Source organism: Catharus ustulatus, chromosome 7, assembly GCF_009819885.2.
Source record: "Catharus ustulatus isolate bCatUst1 chromosome 7, bCatUst1.pri.v2, whole genome shotgun sequence".
Lineage (NCBI taxonomy): Eukaryota > Metazoa > Chordata > Aves > Passeriformes > Turdidae > Catharus > Catharus ustulatus.
The window spans coordinates 4,678,499-4,699,761 of NC_046227.1; the positions used below are offsets into that span (position 1 = coordinate 4,678,499).

Below are 21,263 nucleotides of genomic sequence, written 5' to 3' on the forward strand. Positions count from 1 at the left end.
AAGTTCTCATAGGTGTAGTGATGCATAAAAATTAGTTTAGACTATTTCCATCCAAGTTACACCTTCAGGATTCATTCTACTGATGGATTCACTGAAGTTTGGTTTGTGCCAATGTAAAACATCAGAATCATTAGAGATGCCCCCTTGGGGATGGCAGCCCACAGGTTCCTGCAAAGTCCATGCTACCACCTTCCCAGACAGTCTAGCAGAGCAGGAATCCCTCCTTAGAGCACCTTGGAGACAGCCAGCAGAGCTCATACATCACAGCCTTTGCTAAAGGTAGAGAAATAGGAAATAAAGTCATTGTGTCTGTGTTGTCTAAAGTAGAGACTGAGACAAGGCTTCAAATTATATCCATCAATATAGGTCTACTGATTCTAAAGGGATGACTCAACTTCCAACTAGTCTCTTGCTCAAGGTCATGGGCTGTAGCAAAGAAGAGATGTGAGCATGATCCTACATGAAAGTACACTTTTAGCCACTCTCCACCCCTCTTCTTGGTATGCATTTTTTGGGTAAGCTTACCTTCCTTAAAACACATTAATTGAAAATGCAAGTGCCTGGATATCCAGACCTTCAAGCTTTTGACTTCTAAGTACAAAACATTCTACAGTATAGCTCATGAGACAGAAACATGGGCCCCATCAAAAGTCTTGCACTTACTAGCACAAAACTTCAGGAGTCTGGAGAGTAAATAGGAGAGGGATTGCTAGACAAGGGAGGAACAATCAGTGCTCCAGGATTTTTCTGTGGAAAATCTCAGGGAAATCATCAAGTTTAAACAGTTAGAAGCTGTTTTGCTGTCATGGAAAAAGTTTAGTGAAAACATAAAATCCATCTTCTCCTGAAAGCTGTGTCTCCTGGAGAGCTTGGAGAGCAGGGACATCCTGAGGGGTAGAAGGATAAACAAGGGACACAGGATGGCAGGCAAACAAGGTGAAAACAGAAGTGCCTCCATTTGCCTCATGGCTAGTTTATAATAATAAATACATTACAAAGGGAAACCTTTCAGTGTGGGAAGACAACATCCAGCTGATCTCCATTCTATTAGGGCACAGCTCAACCCTAAGAGAGGAGAAAGAAGATCAAAGAAAAAGATTAAAGGAAACAATTTTCAATTTTAAGCACAGTCTTAATGTGATGGAAAGGAAAAGTAAGAACAGCTGAAAGACACCCAGGGTCAGGTCAGGGAGAGATGCCTTGGCTGAAGGTACCGCAGTGTTTTCCGTATTTGTCTGCTTTATTTTTAAACACTCAGAGCCTTTGCTTGAACAACACTTCCTTGAACAAAAAGGAAGCAGAGGAGGAGAGAAGGGGTGTAGAGAGAGGCAAATGGGGTTGGAAAAATCTGATCTCCCCAGCCATGAAAGTCAAATTACCGTTTGAAATTGAATCCTCCTGGAGTACTACAGAGGCATGGGCGAAAAGGGGAAGGGAGGGAAGGAAGGAAGGAAAGATTTATTACTTAAGCAGAACTAAAATTCTGATTAGGAAAAAGGACCATTCAATCCATATCCAAATTTCAGATCAACAGCAGATCTGAAACTGGGCTTGTTATATTTCCCTCTCCTTTGCACGCATAAAAAAGACAGGGGAGGTGCACTGTGTTTTAAAGGGGAAAAAAGTCCCTTGATCTCATGAAGCCCTGAACTCTTATATTCCATTTATAGCTCTAGCTAGAATGACATCCCCCTTGATTATCAGGCTGTCCAATCCAGCTGCATGTGTCAGGACTGTATGAGGCACTAAGTGAAATATATATATGCCCTTACAGGGTTTAGCACACTGGGTCCAGGCTGTAGCTCATTCCTCCAGGGTACAGGCTGTAGCTCATTCTGACCACTGCTCCTCTCCCAGGAATCACTTATTAAGTGAGTTTTGTTTGTTGGGGTTTGTTTAAAACATTTTTTTAGGGCACTTTTACTTGCCAGTTTAAGCAACACAAAATGGCACCAAAGAAGGACGTAAAGAAACCAGCAGCCGCAGCACCAGCGCCTGCACCAGCACCTGCGCCTGCACCTGCACCAGCCAAGCCCAAAGAACCTGCCATCGACCTCAAGAGCATCAAGGTAAATGGGTGAGACTGTGCTGGTGGGGGCCCGCAGGGGAAGGGCAGCAGAGCCCTGCCCAAGAGCTGCAGTGAAGCCTTGAGTGTGTTTGGTTCCGGTTTGGGGACTGGGAGGAAATGAATGAGTAACCTCAGCTGGTGGATTTGCTGGCCTGCCTGAGCTTTTGACCATTCTAGGAGCTGTAGGGTGTAAGGCATGCTGCATGATTTAACAAAGGAGTGAAGCCTGGGGATGTCAAAACTATGTTGGAGTGTGGACCTCAAAACTTTTTACCCAACTGGTACCAGTCTCACCTCTTCAGTAAAGATAAATTTAAAAGAAATACACAACAAAAAAAAAAGCCTAAAAAACCCTTAAGTAGGTACATAAGGACAGGAAAGGGGTTACTGAAACTTGAAATACAATGTTTTCCCATAGCTCTGTACAAAAACAATCTTTTATCATTTAAAATTCTTTTCCAAATGTTTGAACCACCTGATGACCTTTCGGTCATGTGCTTTGAGATCAATATAACTTACCTTTAAAAGAAACAAAACAAAACAGTTTAAACCAGAGAGATTTGGCACATTGGCTTATTTTCTCTCCATTTGCACTGTACAACAAACATTGGTGAGACCATGAGCAAGAAAGCCGTGGATGGAAGCATTTCAAGTGATTTCCTCTCATCCTTACATGTTTGCTCAGAATTTCTAATTTGCTGCAAATTGAAAGCAACAAAGAGAAAGAGCCTTTTTGAGGTTTTCCTCTGCACTGTCATTTGTTCTCATAATGTCTTTAGATTTTTCACGTCAACCAACATCAGTAACTGTTGTCCTTTGAAGAAAACTCCTGAATTTTGGGAGATTCTTTACTTAGGAAAAAGGAGAGGGAGGCTGAGCAGTTAAGAGATGGACAGACTAGTTTCTCTGAGTAGGACTATAAATAGTTATTCTGCACCTACCTGGCAAGCTGATTGGTCCCAGGACCAATTTGCTAAATTCTACATAAAGAATCATGCCTATTATGGGTAAAAGAAGGACAAATACTACTGATAGGACCTACACAGGATTAATGGTATTTCAGATACCTTAATACATATAGTCCTGAGATGTTAAGCCATTTAGTGAAACTTCTCCAAGTTTACTTTAATTTTCCCAATCTGTAATCACTGTTTTTATTAAAAAGTATGTATTTCTCATAAGAGTGAAGCTGAAGCCATTGACAAGAGGAACAAAAAAGACATTTTGAAGTACTCAGAATTTTGAAGAGTGCAGGGAAAAACCACTAGTTTTGAACATAGTCTGAAAATTAGATTAGGCCTCACATTGCACTAGATGATGGGAACCAAGCTGAATTTCCTGCTAAATAACTTAATATAATTTGATAGATTTCTATGTCCAGTTAATCAGGAGAAAATACAATTTTGAACTCCATTGAACCTAGCTAATCTGTCTTTACATAAATAATAATACATCACCAGCTAAAAAATGTCAGATTGCACTCTGAGGCATCTTTGCAGTTCACTCCTTTACCTAAAGGAAATGGCAGCGAGAAATATACACTGGTAGGACAAAGAGAACTCTCCAGGTTGTATCATATTCAGACTGATAAAAGAAGATAGAATTTAGGGAGACTTTCTTTTAAAAGACACCAGACAAAGTATTTTCTTCTGGGGTCCCAAGCAGCCACCATGGGTTTTTACCCCTTTTCACATTTTGAGAGTTCAGGCGGTGAAGAGAAACAATTCCAGGTTATAAGTAACTTGTCTACGATGTGTGGCAGAGAAAGGAATCAAAGTTTTCTGAGTCTTAGCCCAGTCCCTCAATTATTTCTCAGTCCTTCCATTCAATCATCAAATTTTCAGCATGATAAAAGCAACAGCACCATCTCCAGCCAAACTTTGGAGGCAGTGAGTACGTACTTAAAAGTAAGCTTTTGACTGTGATTTAGTGAACAATCCTGATCCAGGGCTCTTTGCAGTGATTTACACATGGAGACAAAAGCTACATCACTTTAAACAAGGGGATCAGCTGGGCTATCCTGCATTCCTCAGGGAATTAGCAGCCTGCTACTCAGGAGAGGTGACTGGGGATGTCAGGCTCCAGTGCCATGATTATTTGAGCAGCCACACAGCAGGTAGACACACAGAAAGGCTTTGTTAGCTTTTAGAAAGACACATCCAGCTGGGGTAGGTAAGGCTAGAGTTGCCCAATCAGGCCTTACAGCAGCCAAATTTGTGCACTTCATTCTCTGTTGGCAGAATTCATAACAGTCTCCAAAACAAACATGGTGGTTTGCAAACAAGAGTAGTGGTTCTCCTGGTGGTACCTCCCCGCTCAGATGGCCTTCTCTGCAGAAAATCTGGTTTTCTGGACTTTTTGGAGTACACATTTCACAGCTTTGGTGCTTTTTTTTTTCTCCTCCTTCCTTAAGAGGACTCAAGCTGGGTTGTTCTATCACCATCAGGAGCTGTGATAAAGTTGTGACACACCATTCACTTTTCTGTTCTTTATCAATCTCTTGACATTAACCCAATAAGAGCAAATATTTGGTGATATGCTAGTGCCAACAGCAGCTAATATAAGATGTTCTATTTCTGAGCAACATCTATTGACTATAAAACTGAATAACAGGAATACCCAACTGGTAGACTCAAATCTCCAAACTCTGCCCTTTTACAGCTCACCTTGGGCTACAGTATAACAACCATAGGAAGAGAATGAAGGCAGGGATGAAGAACTTGCTTTTAAATGGAAATATGAAGACCTATTTCCCTCTACTCAGGGAACAGCATAAAAACTCAACCTGCTTTGCACAAGCCTCACCAGACCAAATGTGTATTTCCAATTTTCCTTATTACTAACATGTCTTGCATTTGAATAGGCACAGAATTTAAAGATAAAATAATAACTGAGAACAGGGCAGTAGACACAAATGAGAGCCACCGCTAGAAACTAACCATGATTAAAATCAAAATTAGCATATAGATAATTTCTTGAGAGACCCTCAAGAATTCTACAATTAAAACTGTGGCCCAGTACACTCCTAAAACCACACCTTATCTGTTTTATCCCACACAAGCCTGAGTGAGAAGAAATGTTTAACTCATAAAAAGCACTACTATGAGTCTATGTCTGCAGCAACTGTTATGAAACATGAATGATGCAGAGGTCTCATGCTTGGTTTTGCAACTGAGGCAGTGGGAAATGTAAAAACTTCCCATTGCACAAATCTGTATAACTTAGTCCCTATTACCAACAAGAAAAGTATGTTGGTTTTCTGCTGGAAATCTAAAGGTCCTTCCTAGCACATGGAACCAGTCCTTGGACAGAGCCCAGGCTCATAAAATCAGCTGGAATGTTTTGGGATGTATGTGCTGAAGATGCTGAGGGCGGTGTTTCACAGGCTTCTGCTCTGCAGATGGTGATCTGAATGTCTGGTGCCCTGATCTGGTCTCACACTAAGTTCTTTACTTCAAGGATACAGCTGAGTATCTTCTCTTGAGTAGTGACAGAGGTTGGGCAAGTGTCCACAGTGGAAGTGAGGTTCAGGGTGTCCTATGCTGGCATTTTCAAGACTGAAATCCCAGAACATCAATTATGCCAAGCCCAACTGCAGATAAGCCACCCAAGTGTTTAGAAGGAAAACAATTAAAAGCTACCAACTAGTAAAGACTTGCTAAAATCTTGTGTAACTGTGTGATGCATGATGATGATGCTTGTTGCATGGAAGCAAGCCTGTGATTGTTTTAACTGATTGTTTTTAACTGCAGAGCTCTTAAGGCAGTAAAAAATGTTTCTCCAAGTGTCCTTATTTCTTGTCACATTCACTACTTGAGTAGGTCATCTCTGAACAGAAATTGCTTTGGATATAACCAGAGAGAGAGATAAACTCACTAAAATGCACTGACAGAAAGCTCCTGTGCTGGAGGGCAAGCAGCACTGCAAATGTCATCTGAAGCACTTGGAGAGCTGTTGTGCTGCAGACAAACTCCACGCGAAGCCAGGAGTGAGAGCAGGAATGTCAAGAATAACTTTGCTCAGAAGTGCTAAGGGCTTTCTTAGGAAATGGCAGGTTTTTACTTGAAGCTTTTGGCTCAGGTCTTCAAATGATTCCTGATCTGTCTCCAGCTATGACTGCAGAAGGATTCCCTAGGATGGGTGATCTGTTGGACAAAGTCACCAGCCCCAAGTGTCCTTACAGCTAGGAAGGGGACAAGGCAATATGGACAGATCAATATGAATTTGATCCTAAGGGATGTAAAGGTGCCTCTCAGATGCCCATCCAGACCAGCTTCCTGCTACTGCTTTGACCCAGCACCAGCCAGGATCCAGCCCAGAACAGCCCCAGCCCCAGCCCTGGCCTCTGTGAACCTCACCACTGACACAGCACAGCCACATTGCTGACAGACACAGGACAGGCAAGGCACAAAGGTGTCCCAGGACAGGCAACTTGGACAAGGACTGCACACCCAGACAGCCCCTTGGGAGGGTGGTGGAAACAACATAAAACCCACAGCTTAGTTCTTTTTACAAAGTTTTCAGAAGAACTTTGCCTCCTTTTCTTCCTAAACTCTGCTAAGCAAGGAGCCCATCAAAAGTAGAGATGACCCACATATATTAGTAGAAAGTTTTCCTTAATGTTGCTAACTGGAAAAATTGTTTGAAAAATAATGATTTTTTTTTTTTTCTTTAAACAAGATGCATTCTTAGTAATTCACAGCTTTAGCAGCATTTTAAAAAGAATACCTATAGCCCTTGGAGGCTCTGGTGAATGACAAACTCTAGTAGAAACAGCAAAAAGCAAATTACACAAAATGTAACATTTTGAGAGCTCACAGTATAACTCCAAATGTTAACAGGAGTTATGTCCCATCAAAACAACCTCACAATATTTCTAAAATATGGTTTTAAGCCCCCTGAGAGCACAGAGACATTGTAAAAGATAGTAACAAGATACTTGAGTTAATCTTACATAAGGCAAGAAGAAGGTGACAAATATAGCCAATGACAAGCAGAGAAAGAAGTTGTCTGTAAGAAGATATGAAACAAGCAACCTGGAAAATTGCCCTAGTTTCTCTAAGGCTTTATTACTTCTTATACCCACTGCCAAGAAGCACTTTCAACTGGCTAGTTTACCACAGGGCACTTAAATGTCAAGTAGCAAGCGTTTAAATTACATTAATACTCTAACAGTGCCACTGGGAGGCATGTTAAAACAAGAAATCTCTCCAAAAGCAGGGCTCCAGAGCCTCACATCTTGTGTATCCCCTTGATTCTACACAATAAAGCACAAAAGCAATTAGAAATGGGGCATGTTTACAAATGAGCACAGCTGAAGGCACTTTCTCCCCCAAGCTGATGGAATGTGTTCAGAAGGATATGATCAGGAGTGCAGCGACAGCACGTATCACACCCAGACATTTCAGAAGGGCACATTAACTCAACGTCAAGGCTCATCCAAAAGTTTGAGCACAGCTGCAAAGTAACTGTGAAGTTTCAAGTTTTAAAAAGCTATAAACTGGAAAGTTACACAAAATGCTTAGGGAAAAAATTCAAATTAATCTGCAGTCAAGTCAATTAAACAGAGATATTTCTGAACTATTCTTTCAAACCTCATAGTATTTCACAGTATGCAATTTTCTCTCTTGTATTAATGGGAATTGTTTTTATTCTTTCTTCAGTTGTATTTCTAAGCAGCTCTGTCCTCAAAACAGACCTCAGTTTCTCAAAAGCTCTTCTAATGTTTCTCAGCTTCATATGGCAGGAAGCTGAATCCATCACGTTAATTCTTACTTAAATGAGAAGCAGCCTCTCTAAAACCTGTGGCATTGACTGCACAAGTTACAGAACTAAGGGAAGGGACAGGAAAACCTGCTTTTCAGAGGGTTTGGAGGCTGTGTAATCCTGCAGTCAGAGATGTCTACTAGAAAAGATGTGCAGCTGTATTAGTCAAGGAGCAGACGTCAATAGTGAGCAGGAATCATATAAACTAATGTAGCCACAATCCTCTCTTAATTTTAAAAAATAAATTTAAAATTCCCTCCAGTCCTAAACAGAAGACTAAATATACCATGAGTATCCTAGTAGAATCTCAAATTTTCTCCTCTCTGATTTTCCAAGGTACCTGATATGTCTTAGTCTCTTTTAAAGAGACAATACCTTGAAATAGCTGGTGATTCTCTAATAAACTCCTAAGGTGATTCACTTCTTGTCATTCATCCAAAAGGTAACAAACAGATGGAGCAGCTTCATGCTTTAACCCCCAGCAGCACCTTTTCCCAGGGCTTTTCATCCTGTCTAGACCTTTCCTAAGGTTCAGTCAGCACAAGGCAGCTGCCCCTCAGTCCCAGCAGCCTAAAAAGATGAGTGCAGCATCACACTGCAAAGCTTGGGGCCCCAAGGCACATAAAGCAGTTCTTGTGGGAAATCAGGAATTTTGCTATTCATTTGGAAATAAGGATTTGTTTTAGATGGTGATAAAGAGTTGCACACAACCCCATCAGCCCCACCCTTTAACTGGGACCTGGTCAAAATGCCTCTGGCAACAGAATTACTACAAGGTAGTCACAAACAATGCAAGGAACAAAACGAACAAACAAAAAAACCCCAAACTCAAAACACACCACATTTTTCTTATAACTGCCCATAAATAAGGGCTATATGAACTTAGAGAAATCCAAGTCATTCTGATCTTCCCCATGTGTTGCAGTTGCTTCAACCTTTCATTCTTTTTGCTAGGGGTGGGACATTCAGTTTTTGTTAAACTGAACTCCCTGAAATATCAAAATCTTCCCTAAAGCCTCAAGACTCACAGTGTCCTCTGACAAAGCAGAGAACACTGCCAGGATTAGAACAAAAACCAAGCCACTGCAAAATACTTATTTGTCCCTTTTGAGTTTTCTGATATCACTTTTTAGAAATGGAAATCTCAACTTCAATTTCTTTTAAGGAGTATTTGAAATATTTTTCTTCTAGGCCATTTTGTAGCAGCCCTTACTGAAAGACCCAACAGACCTAATGTTTTAGAGCAGGGTGATTCTTAATTTAAGTAATTGCAACATGCTCATGCTAGAATATTCCTCCCCAGTAAAACTCGACCTGGTGAGATTTTATTTAAGGATCAGAACTAAAGTGAAGGACTGATATGGTGCATTGGTTTTTCCTCATCTGAACTCTGAGCCAAACTCTCATATGGTCAAAAGACAATCAGCTTATATGTAGCCCCCTCTCAGCTGATAATATTTGATAGCCCATTTAAGTCAGATGACTAATCCAGGTATCTGTTTTCTATGCACAAGACAAATGCACTCCAGTTATTTTATGCTTGGCATCTTTTGGAATGAGTTTTGTTGTAGCCAAACATAGAACCTAACTGTTCAAGAAAAGGAGTCTAAGTTTTTCCTTAAAAAAAAAAAAAAAATTCAAATCTGTTTTCAGAGGAACATTTCCCAGTTACCAGCACTAGAGAGCAAGACACTGAGGGCAAAAATAAAATTCCACAAAAATCAACATACTACATGGACCCAGAACCATTTCAGGTCTGCCAAAGTCTTTCAGAAGCTCCTCTGTTCATGCATGGGGACTGATGGCCAAGATCTCGATGAGCTTTCTCACTTGCCTGAATTCCAGCCCCAGCCAGTGAAAATCAGGAGCTCTGCACTCTGCTAAACCTTTGTCAGCAAACTCAGGGCAAAACCATCACTCCCCTTTCTGTGCAGCCTCACCTGATTGTGGCTACACCATCATGAACACATCCTATTCCCACAGGCTAACAGATTACAGAGAGCAAAAAACATCAAAACCCAACAACAAACCAACCAAAAGCAAAGAATTGTCAGCAGAGCTTTCTTCATACTCAGTATATTTCCAGGTTTTTTTTAAAAATGCAAATAATTTGTTTGAACAGAGCATATTCCAGCTAAAATGAGAAGCTCAGAAGAATCTTTGCAGTCACATCTTTTTTTTTTTTTAATAGGAGGTAGGTGGTTAGTATCTCAAATCCACTGAAATTGATTGTTCAGTTTAGAAACAACAGTTTAGAAACAATTAAGTCAGATTGAATTTGATTCTTCCATTCAGAGTATTCAGTATACTGAAAAGACACAATCATAAAGGTTGTGATTGTGTCTTTTTGGGGTATTCTCTTCAGGTATATTTTCAGAGATTCTCTTCAGGGTAACTAAGCAAGCTACAGGAGGTTTTTCTCACTAATTCTCATCATTAGAAAACCAGGAGCAGTGACTGCTTAGCAGAGGCAACCCATAGAAATTAAAAGTGGGTATTTGAGTTCAGAACTGGCATTCTGTTGTTGTCACACAACTATTCCCAGCCTAGCTTCATGACACTCTTGATCTGGTTGAGGCAAAAGGGAAGGGAGAAGCCTGGAGCAAAGTTTGCCTGTCCTTTTACACATCTTAACATCCATTCAGATACTTGACCTGGTCTTGAGGGGTCCTACATGGTGGGCCTTGGTCTTTGCTACTGAAGAAGCTGCAGCCTCTACCTCCTGCTCCTGTAGGCCCACCATGACCACCCTGCAACCCAAAAAGCAAGCACCCCTTTCCCCACCATGAACAGCCATCCTTCCAGTTCACAAAGGCTTTGGGGGTCCTTGGCTTCTACCACAGCTTCTCCTTTGTCTCAACCTCACAATGCTGGAGCAGCAGCACTTCTGTACACACCTGTGAGCTCTAAACCCAGCACCCTGGTGCCCTGCCTAACACAAGCCCCAGAGGAAGAATATCCTCGAGATCACAGGCTACTGTGAATACAGATTTCCCACTGCCCTGCAGGGTACATCTACACACCAGCCACTAACTTCATACAACTGGTTCCAAAACAACACAGGGGCTGTTCAGCCTGCAGAAAAGGAGGCTCAGGGGAGACCTTATCACTCTCTACAACTCCCTGAAAGGTGGCTGTGCTCAGGTGGGGTTGGTCTCTTTTACCAGGCAACAACCAACAGAACCAGAGGACAGAATCTCAAGCTGTGCCAGGGGAGATACAGGTTGGATATTATGAAAAAGTTTTCCATGGAAAGAGTGATAAAGTACTGGAATGGTCTGCCAGGGAGGTGGTGGAGTCACCATCCCTCCATGTGTTCAAAAAAAGACTGGATGTGGCACTCAGTGCCATAGTTTAGCTGAGGTGTTAGGGCATGGGTTGCACTTGATGATCTTGAAGGTCTCTTCCAACCTGGTCATTCTGTGATTCTGTGAATAATTTTTCCCTTTACAATGTTAAAAATTTGGAAAACGTGATCAGTGCAGAGGAAGAGCTTCACAGCAGGAAACCACCTCTGTTGACAGGTAACTTTTCCACTCAGTGTCAACAACTGGATTCCCTTGAGCAGAGAGGCAGCAGTACTACTCATCTAATGTTGGGCACTGTATGATCCATGTAAGGGGTTGAGCAAAGCCCAGCAAAGATATGAGGACCATTCAGCTACATCTCACACATCCTGCAAGATGGCAACCATGTGGCACTCCTCACCCTCGATGCTCCTTGCTCACTGACCCTACAGCTTATCAGAGAAACAGAATCCTTCCCTATAAGGAAGTCTTGGTAGGTCTGGAAAAGGAATATCTCCTCCTGATGGTACGGACCCAGAAAGTGCTGACATGAATCAAACTTATTGCTTGTCACTCCCTGCCCCTCTTCAGCCTCCTAAAAATAACCATCATAAGATGTCCATCAAGACATGGAGCCTCCTGTCACTTTGCCCTAAGAAAGCTAAAGAACTCGCCAAGGGGAGGGATCTCCTCCTTCTGACACCTAATCCAGGCAATGCCGTCAGCGCTACCGGATAAATAAGGGGAAGAAAGGCGAGGAAAGCAGGACCACTCTCAAGAACCTCTCAGCTAATCCTTCCTGCCTGTCTGCTGCTCTGCATTTCCAACTCAGCCATGGTGGGTGCACTGGAAAGAGAATAGTTAGAAGCCAGCCAGTGTATTTGACAGAAGTAAATCGGGCTTCTTGCCCATGTTGGGTCTTGGGGGTGGGGGAAGGACAATCCAGAAGACAGATTAGGTTTGCTTGGTTTTCCTCTTTAAACCTAAAGGGCTATGAAAGGTTTTCCAGTTAGATTCCAGTTCTGAACCAGGCAATAGTAGTGGTGCAGGTCCCATAGCTTCCGACAGAAGGGTTACAATTTCCTAAGCTTTTTTTAATCAAATGCAACCAGCTAAAGTGGTGAGGAAAAATTGTATTTTTATATAAGCAAATATCATAAATTAGTACTTTATGAAACATCAAAAACTAATTTGAGTCACAAATTTAAAGGGATTAATTAAATTTCTATGTTAATAAAAAAAGCTGCTTGTTTAGAAATATTACTTCAAATGGTAAAACTAAAATGGATCTATGCCAGAACAGTAGATGGACCTGATGGTAATTAATTACTTCTTTTTAAGTTAAGAGACTTTGGATTTTTGTTGCTTCTTGCCACTCTGACTTTGCCTGGGATGTAGACTCTAAAGAAAACTTTAAGAATAGACTTGCTGATGCATTTTTATGCAGGAAGTTGCTAGATTAGGTTGCTACGGCCTAACTACATTAGGCAAGACAGAAAGCACTCAGGTACTTCGTGCTGTTTACTTTCTCTCAGTGCATTTTCAGCAGTACTAGTTCTCTTTTTTCTCTCTCTTTCTCTCCCCAACTGCAGTCCTTCTCTGCTGATGAAATCAATGGTAAGTGAAATCAAAATGAAACTTTAACAGGGGGCAGGAGGGGGAACAAAATGGTTACCAAATGCTAAATATTCACTAGCCTTAACAGCTCTTTTGCTATCTGCATTACTTCTGCACATTTGACAAGGCCACTTTTTTGCTCTTCTGGAAGATGACTCATGGATTGAGCTGGATGCTTTAGAAAACATGCAGGTTGTCCCCCAGCCCCCCTTCCTAAGCTATTTTTTGTGATTGATTTCCTTCCAACAGATCGAGTTCTCCAAGGAGCAACAGGATGGTAAGTTACAAGAGAGCTGATGCATTTTACATGTATGTGGGTACAAAATAGAGCTGCAGGCTCAGAAATTAACTTTTATGAAACAATGAGCTAAGACTTCCTGTGGTACAAATCACCACACTCTTGACTTCAGGACTTATGCTGAACAAGAAGGTGACCATAGCTCTACATGTAATCTGGATGTTTGCTCATGTGCTATCTGAACTGAGAAGTTGATACCATGGTACAAAGAGGAAATACACTGTCTCTACCTACTGACCTTTCTTCAGTTGTGCTCCTGTTCTGGCTCTTCACAAGGATGCTGAAAATAAGTCTTGAACTTGACAGTCCCAGGGGAAATAGGCAGAAGGAGGACAACAGAAGGAGGAAGTGGGCTGGAAATTTAACTTAGCTGCAGCGACTTTGCGATCTCACATGAACAGAAGATGCAAGAGTTCTACATGTCACTTTTGCCAGGAGGTGTTGAGGAACAGGAGGAACAAAGGCTGTATTACTGTAAGAATATTCTTTAAGCATGGAAATTAGTCAGCAAATAAGCGACTTGTGTAAACTGTTCCTTACACAGTGGTCTGGATATGCTGCAATTCTTGAGCATCTTGCTGTATTATTTGATTCAAAAGCACTTGCAGCTTCCACATTTTTTTGTTTCAATCTTCTAGAAAGACAGACATGACAATGACGTGAACAATAGTTTTCACTGAACCTCTGTAAATCTGTAAGTGTTTCAAATAGCCTGAGACATGCATTTGGGCTATATTAAGTAATATTTTTAAATGTCAAAAAATCAGTAACACTTATAGTAGACTGAAGAAAGTGTTTAAAAAGGAAGATACAAGGATTTCCTAGAAATTCAGAGGGAGTGGAATAGCTAGAAACAGGTCTTGAGAGAGGCCTAAACTTTGTGAAGATGAGCCTAGTCTCAGTAACACCATCAAAGCAATAAGGAGAGGTATAGAGCAGCAAGTGGGACTGGTAACAATTCTCTTCTTGCAGTCCAAACTCTCTTGGTCACAAAAGAAGTCATTTGGAATCTTCCTTACTTCTAATTGTGAAAATTTTACAAAAGGATTGAGTGGGTTTGTGGGAAAATGTCCTTAATTCAAAGCTGCTGGCATGTGTCATGAAGCAAAATATTTCTTTCAGCTTCCCTCTATATTTCAGATCATCCAGCTGTTGTAACGTTACAATGGCTGAACCAAGCAGTGGAGCAAATAGAAACTACTTGAGAGAGGGAGAATTTCCCAGAGCAGATATGCCCACCCTCAGTAACTATTTCCATCCACACAGGGTGATTCACCAGCAGCTGGGTAGTACCATCCTCAGACAGACTTTAAACATGCTTGCTCCAGCAGAGGTATAAACTATGACTGGCCATTAAAAAAAAATTAAAAATAAAAACCCACAGCAAAGATATATTCCAGTGAAATGCATGTCTGAGAGACAAAAATGTATCAGTCCTTTTCTCCAAGCTGGGGAGCCATGTTCAGAACCCAGTGAACATAAAATTTCATGACAGAGAAACTGTCCTGATGGCTTTGCTATTAGCACACTGGCATTGGTTTATACCTCACTGTAGCTAAATGTTATTGGTTTAGCAGATGAAAGATCAGATCATATGGTATAAATCACTACAGCTCCACCCATCTCAGCTGCTGGAGATGATATCAGGAAGCTCTACACAGCCCGGGTGGCAGCAATGGGTTATAGGTGTCTCACATGAGGCAGTAAGAGGATTGGTTTCAGATGTATTAGATTAAAGCCTAGCAGGCTGGCACTGTGTATCAGCACTTCTACTGGGTGCCAGCAACAACTCCACCAAGGTGGTACAAGGAAGACTAAAGCAAAACCAGAAATACCTCTGCATCACGTCCCCAGCACAAGATGAATGAAGAGACAATCTGAAATGTGCTTCTTACTCTGAAACCTGCCCCAAAACAGAATGAACATTCCACAGGCTGTGAGACACAAAGCCTGTGTGCTGCTGGATGAGAATCATGGCCAAGGAAAAGACATTTCACTTGGTTTATTTGGAGCCAAGCCACAGCATCATCAGACACTGCAGTGCAGAAGAGATCAACAGCACAGAGCTTGTGACATGTGCTTGTGGCATATGGGGTTCAAAGATAGTTTTCTAGCCACACAGTTGACCTTTGTCCCCTCCTCTTTTTTAAAAGACACATTTCTTTATTCAAATACTCTAAAAAGCCAAAAAACACAGTAATATGATTGACATGGAACTCCACAACATGAGATGAAGGCTGGCAATGCAATGAAGGCAATTATCTGTACTGATTTTTGTAGGAGAAATGCCTGAATGTGAAGGCCTTGTCCAACAAGGGGAAAGAAGTGAACACTGATCACTTGGCAGCACTGAAAGAAGTGAACTCTCAAAGTGAACACACTGGAAATGCACAGAAAAAAGCAACACATGAGTACTTCCACAGGAAAAGTGGAATATTCATGCATCTGTAAGAAGCAGGGACAAACTACAAAGAACAGGAAAAAAAGAGGGAACAAACATGTTCAGAAATCCCAATGTAAGGCAATTTTAAGGGAAAACAACAGTAAAAGCATTTGAAATCCACCTTCAAGTTTCCTATTAGCACTGTGTTGTTGAGATGCTGGGATTGCAGGCAGAACCCACTGAAGAGGCAAAGGGTGTGCACTGCTAGGCACTTGACAGTCCAATTCTCTGGAGAGATAAGGTGTAGTGGATAACAACATTTTTACCATCTGCTGCTACATGATGTGAAGAAACCTGTTCTTGAACAACAATGTTGGTAGAGAACTTATCTTTCCCTGTCCTTGAAATAACTACAGGGTCAATCACAAAGCTATTGATGGCTATTAGAGCCAGGAAAGATGTGAAAGGTAGATATAAAAGTTTAAAAATAGTGAAACTGAAATGTCAGAGGGGAGGAGTTTTTCTTGGGACTGTGGGCCAAAGATTCCCCTGGAGTCAGTGGAACAGTGCCAGAAGACAACAGGCTCACATCTTTGTCAGGAGGGAGCTGCCTGGCTCAATGTTGCTTTTCTCTTGCAGACTTCAAGGAGGCCTTCCTCCTCTTTGACAGGACTGGTGATGCCAAGATCACCCTCAGCCAGGTTGGCGATATCGTCCGGGCACTGGGGCAGAACCCTACAAATGCAGAGATCAACAAAATTCTGGGAAACCCCAGCAAAGAGGGTAAGTGCCTACAGTCTTTTGGGTCATTCCTGAGATTGGGGAACACCAATAGTCACAGCAAGAAAGAGGGGAGGACTATGCCACAACACATGGTATGTCACTCATTCCTTTGGAAGGGAATGGTGCTGATGGGGAATCTGCTTAAGACAAGGAGAGTTCTCTCTAGGGACTGTTTTGACGTCAGCTCAGTGCAGGTATAACACACACTCACTGCTGCTCACAGTCCTGCTTGCAGAGCTGTGAATCCTTTTCTAACAACTCATACTCAGCTCTTCAGGTCCTCCCAGTGCAAGAACTTCTGCATAAGCCAAGACATGCCCTGGGACTGGAAACCCGCTTGTATATTCTAGCTGACTGGAATGGTCTTCCCAAAGCTCCTACAAACCTGGGGACACTGAAGCATGTGTTGGCCATTTATTATTTCATTTTCCTCCCTTTTAGAGATAAAAAGAAAGGATAAACACTATAGTCCCCCCATTTTAACAAGGACCTAGAAGCAGGTGATCCCTGATTTCAGTCATGCAGAACCATATTAAGATGGGCTAAATTATATTCACATCCTCTCACCTGGTAAAGACAACTCTGAGGAACAATTCAGAAAGCTTTGGCACCATCAGGAAGCATTGAGGATTAACACAGAGGTGAGATCATACCAGCACTTTCAGTGATTTCAGCAATAACTGACAATGACTTTGATGTATGCATAGTAAAATAGGTTTTGTAACAACTGTATAAGAAAAATATCTGTCTATCTATTTCCATCTATCATATTTTGTTGCTGCCCAGATGAAGGCTGGCAATGGAAAGACTCAGAAGGGAAGAAGAGAGAATAAAAAAAGATTCTTTTATTTGGCAGCCTTGCTTAAAAACAAACAAACAAAACAAACTAAAATGAGCAACACTTGGGGAAGTTCTCACTGAGGACAGCTTTTGCCTCATGAGAGGAAAGGGGTCAGATGGACTAAGCTCAGGAGGTCCCCATTGTGGACATGCCCAAATTTACTATTGGCAACTCACCACACTGTACTTTCCTAGTTTTAATTAGTTTATTCTTTTGCCAATAGGCCATGCCACTACATCAAAGAGACCCTGAAGAGGTCAGTAACATGTGAGCAACCTCAGCAGCTTGTCTAAGTCACCACATCCCACTCTGGTTACCTTTTCCCCATTGCTGGGGCTCAAGATTTTTGTTTGACTGTATTCTGCAGTTCCCTCACTCCCCAAATCTTTTCAAAGATTAACTCATACAGCAGATTTCATTTCTGAAAGGAAAATATAGTATGAACACAAGCATACTATGTGAGAAGGATCCTGGATGTGAAAAAAATCAGATTTATGTGAAAATTAACTCATAGGGTAAGAGAATCCAGATTCTGCAAAGGAACTGTCAACCTCTGAGGCAAAGATTGGGTAAAGGCAAGAAAGAGCTGTGAAAAGGAGAGAGGGGAGGCTCTTCCACATTTGAGGGCAAATATGCCTAAGGAACACACGTACAAATATCTAGCATGTAACAACTGGTTACATCTGGGCAGAACCCTACAAATGCAGAGAGTAAAAAAAATCTGGGAAACCCTTCAGCAAAGAGAATAACAAAATTCTGGGAAACCCTTCAGTAAAGAGGGTAAGTGCCCTACAGTCTTTGGGGCCGTTCCTGAGACTGGGGAACAATCCCCAAATTTTTTCAAACATTAACTCATACACATACAAATATATAGCATGTAACAACTGATGGTTTTTTCCCAGAGATGAATGCCAAGAAGATTACTTTTGAAGAGTTCCTGCCCATGCTGCAAGCAGCTGCCAACAACAAGGAACAGGGCACCTTTGAAGACTTCGTTGAAGGTCTGCGTGTCTTTGACAAGGAAGGCAATGGCACAGTCATGGGTGCTGAGCTCCGTCACGTGCTGGCTACTCTGGGTAAGGGATCATCCTCTCTGCAAGCACTTCCAAAACTGCTGCTGTTTGAAGGCATGACAGAGGAAGGAAAGTTTGAAGAGGTAGGAGGCTACCAAGTCAGACAAGACTCTGGGTTTCCTAACTGTGAATCCACAAAGAAAGCAATCAGAGCTTTGGGGTTCCTACTAAAGACCAAAGGAAAAGGCTAGGCTTTTGACATTTAAATTCAGACAAGATATTTAAGACTGACTGTTATTTGATGAATAGAGAGACATCTCAGTGACATAACACAAATGGACAAAATTAGAGGATTTGCTGCATAGAAATTTCTTCACTCTGTAGGAATAGCTAGAATCCCTATGCATATATGTCTCTGTCTTCTAATGAAAGTTAAAATTAATTAAGCACATGTCATATTTAGGTATTTTTTCACTAACTCATAAAATAAGGAAAGCCTTTGAGAAAGCAGTAGGTTTCAGCCTCAGTTCTGTGTGGAAGAATGAAACAAGCTGTCTCCACTCTCAGGTGAGAAGATGACAGAAGAAGAAGTAGACGAACTCATGAAAGGCCAGGAGGACTCAAACGGCTGCATCAACTACGAGGGTAGGTGCAAGAGTTCAGCCTCCATCCTGCATTTCTCCCCTCTTACAGTTTCATCACAGTGGGCTTTTAGCTTCTCAGGCCAATCAGACAAAGCTCCAGCTGAGTTAGGTCAAAGGAATTCTGTGTGAAAATATGGCAATATGCTTACCCTGCAGTCCCACCATGCAAAAGACTCCATTCAGCCACAGCAGAGGAGGCTGTTTTGGTCAACACCAAATCTCTAGACTCTGACTTTCTGTAGAGTGGTTGCAGAGATTCTATCCAATAGCTACTGTCTTATCACACTTAAGCAAGAAGACAGCTTAATTTGTACAACATTAAACACTTAAAACTTTCTATCACTGTATCAGATCAAATCCAAGCAGGTCCTTAATTTTAAGGCCATCAGCTCATGAACAGCTGTTAATTTTAGAGTTATTTCCCACATTATTTCCCAAATGTTATGTAACATTTGCTGCTCCTTCTAACTAGCATATGTGTATTTTTCCACAGCATTTGTAAAGCACATCCTGTCTGTCTAAGAGGAACTCCCCAGGTACCAAATGGTATGTTCTTCTCATTTGCACACTTAACTTGTTATCCATAAGGCTTCTATATACCCATAGCCAACACAGGCTACAAAACCATGACACCAACATTTCCGCAACAATATGAAAATAATAAAACAAGACTGCTGTCAAAAAGCAAAGAGAGCAGGAGTGCAGGTTCCTGGCTCTTGTTCACAGCCCTGTAATTCATTGGTGTTTAGTAGATTTTTCAAACACAATGCAAATTGACAGTCTGAGATATTTAACCTACAAGCACAATTGAGTTTTCTTTAAATTAAATCAAAGCAACACCTGCTAATAATTTGTAGATTTCTGTGGAGTGGCCTGAATACTCATGTGAGCTACTGAGAACAGGTCTTCAATCAAAATAATCATCTGAAGAATATTGTCACAGTCATTATCAATAGCTAAAAGAGGGCTTCAAAAGTATCCAATTATTTAGCACTTCTCCTACAAGTAGGGGAAAATAAAAATAAGAACCCCCCTCACCCCTAACCTTTATATGATACTAATTTGTCCAGAGGAGGAAAGAAAAAACAAACACAAAAAACACCCCAAAACAGCAGCTGTGTTTAAAATGCAAATTAACTGTTGTGGGTTTATGTGAACTGTCAGTTGTTGTATCCCAGGAAATACACATTCCCAGCTGTATGAAACAAACACCTCAAAACAGAAATCAAGGGCTCAGTTTGTTATTTTGCAAGTGTTTCTTCAGCCAACATTGACTTCAAATAAAACTCTCCCATTCCTTCCCAGAACAAGCCAAAATTAGAAAGACCAGATGGCACTCAAGATATTCTTGCTCAGTCTGTCAACATGGAAACTGCATAGAACTGGATGATATGACTCCAACCCCACCAGTTTTTACCAGCACATCCATGGGTATCACCTTTGAGTCACTACACTTGCATTTAAAAAACCTGAGCTTTTTCAATAAGCTCTACCACTGAATAAACTCTACCATCCAGGGTCCATCCATCCCAGTTAACTCTTTCCATGTTATTTGCATTGAAACAATGTAATTTCTTGGAAAAATAAAGCATCCATAAATTCTTGTGGTCACTTTGTGGCTATGATGTCTTTTTTTCCCCATCTGTTCAAACTCACTCAAAGCAGCATTTAGCAATTAATTCATTTTCCCTGTACATTGCATACCACAAAATAAAGTTTTATAAAAAATATAAATATGGACATGTCCAGTAGGTCATTTCACTTGATCTTAATGAAAAATTCTTTGTTTGGGGTCTGGGAGGAGTAATTAATTAGGGCACTACCACCAACATTAGCACTTAGAACATTTTTGGGAGAAGAAGACCTGGTATGTGTTGTCAGAAAAGGTTCAAAGGTGGTGGCAAGAATTGAAAACCAGGCAGGGTGGTCCTGCTGCAGGGGACTGTTCAGAGCCACTTTTTGCAGCAAAATCTCCTCTGTACTGCTGCAACAGAAGGTAAACAGCACTCTTAGGAAAGAATCCTACCTGCTGCCTGCCTTTACAGCTTTATGGATAACTAGAAAGAGCAATCAGAAGCTAGAGCCACCCTGAAATGCTCTGTAAATGGGAACAGGCCCAGTGCCAGGCAAGAACTACCCCTTGTGTAGCAACAGTGGGAATAGCCACTGCTCAGGGAAGTATTGTTCCATCTCTGCCCTTAAATGTCACTCCTCTCTCTTCCTTAAGTGTTCATGAAGCTGCCTTAATCCCCATGTGGGTATCAGCCTGTTCTATTAAAATCCTACCTTGCCTTATTGAGTTGCTATGCACAAAATGACCATAATTCAAGTGCCAACAGGTGCAGGGGGGTGGCTGGCACCAGAATAAACGACAGCCCTTCAAACAACAGCTGCCTCTTTTCTGAGGCTTCCCAAAGAATCTCCCATTTAAACACTCCCCATGCTGGGACACAGGGCCAAATGAACCTATGAATTATACCCTGCCCCGAGACTTGTGCCAGCAGATAGCTTACAAAGGCTTGCAGTTGCTACACTCAAAATGCAAAAAAACCCTGGATAGAAG

The 21,263-nt window shown here is 41.5% G+C and overlaps 1 protein-coding gene across 1 annotated transcript; it reads left to right on the forward strand.

The window, feature by feature from the left end:
- The first annotated feature begins 1,773 nt into the window (after positions 1–1,773).
- On the forward strand, positions 1,774–20,311 carry MYL1 (myosin light chain 1). The gene is made up of 7 exons (XM_033064897.1): positions 1,774–2,069; positions 12,988–13,015; positions 16,059–16,202; positions 17,946–18,119; positions 18,624–18,701; positions 19,194–19,246; positions 20,006–20,311. Exons 1-6 carry the CDS (start codon positions 1,947–1,949, stop codon positions 19,220–19,222), a joined length of 576 nt encoding a protein of 191 aa, XP_032920788.1. The 5' UTR covers positions 1,774–1,946; the 3' UTR covers positions 19,223–19,246; positions 20,006–20,311.
- Positions 20,312–21,263: the final 952 nt, after the last annotated feature.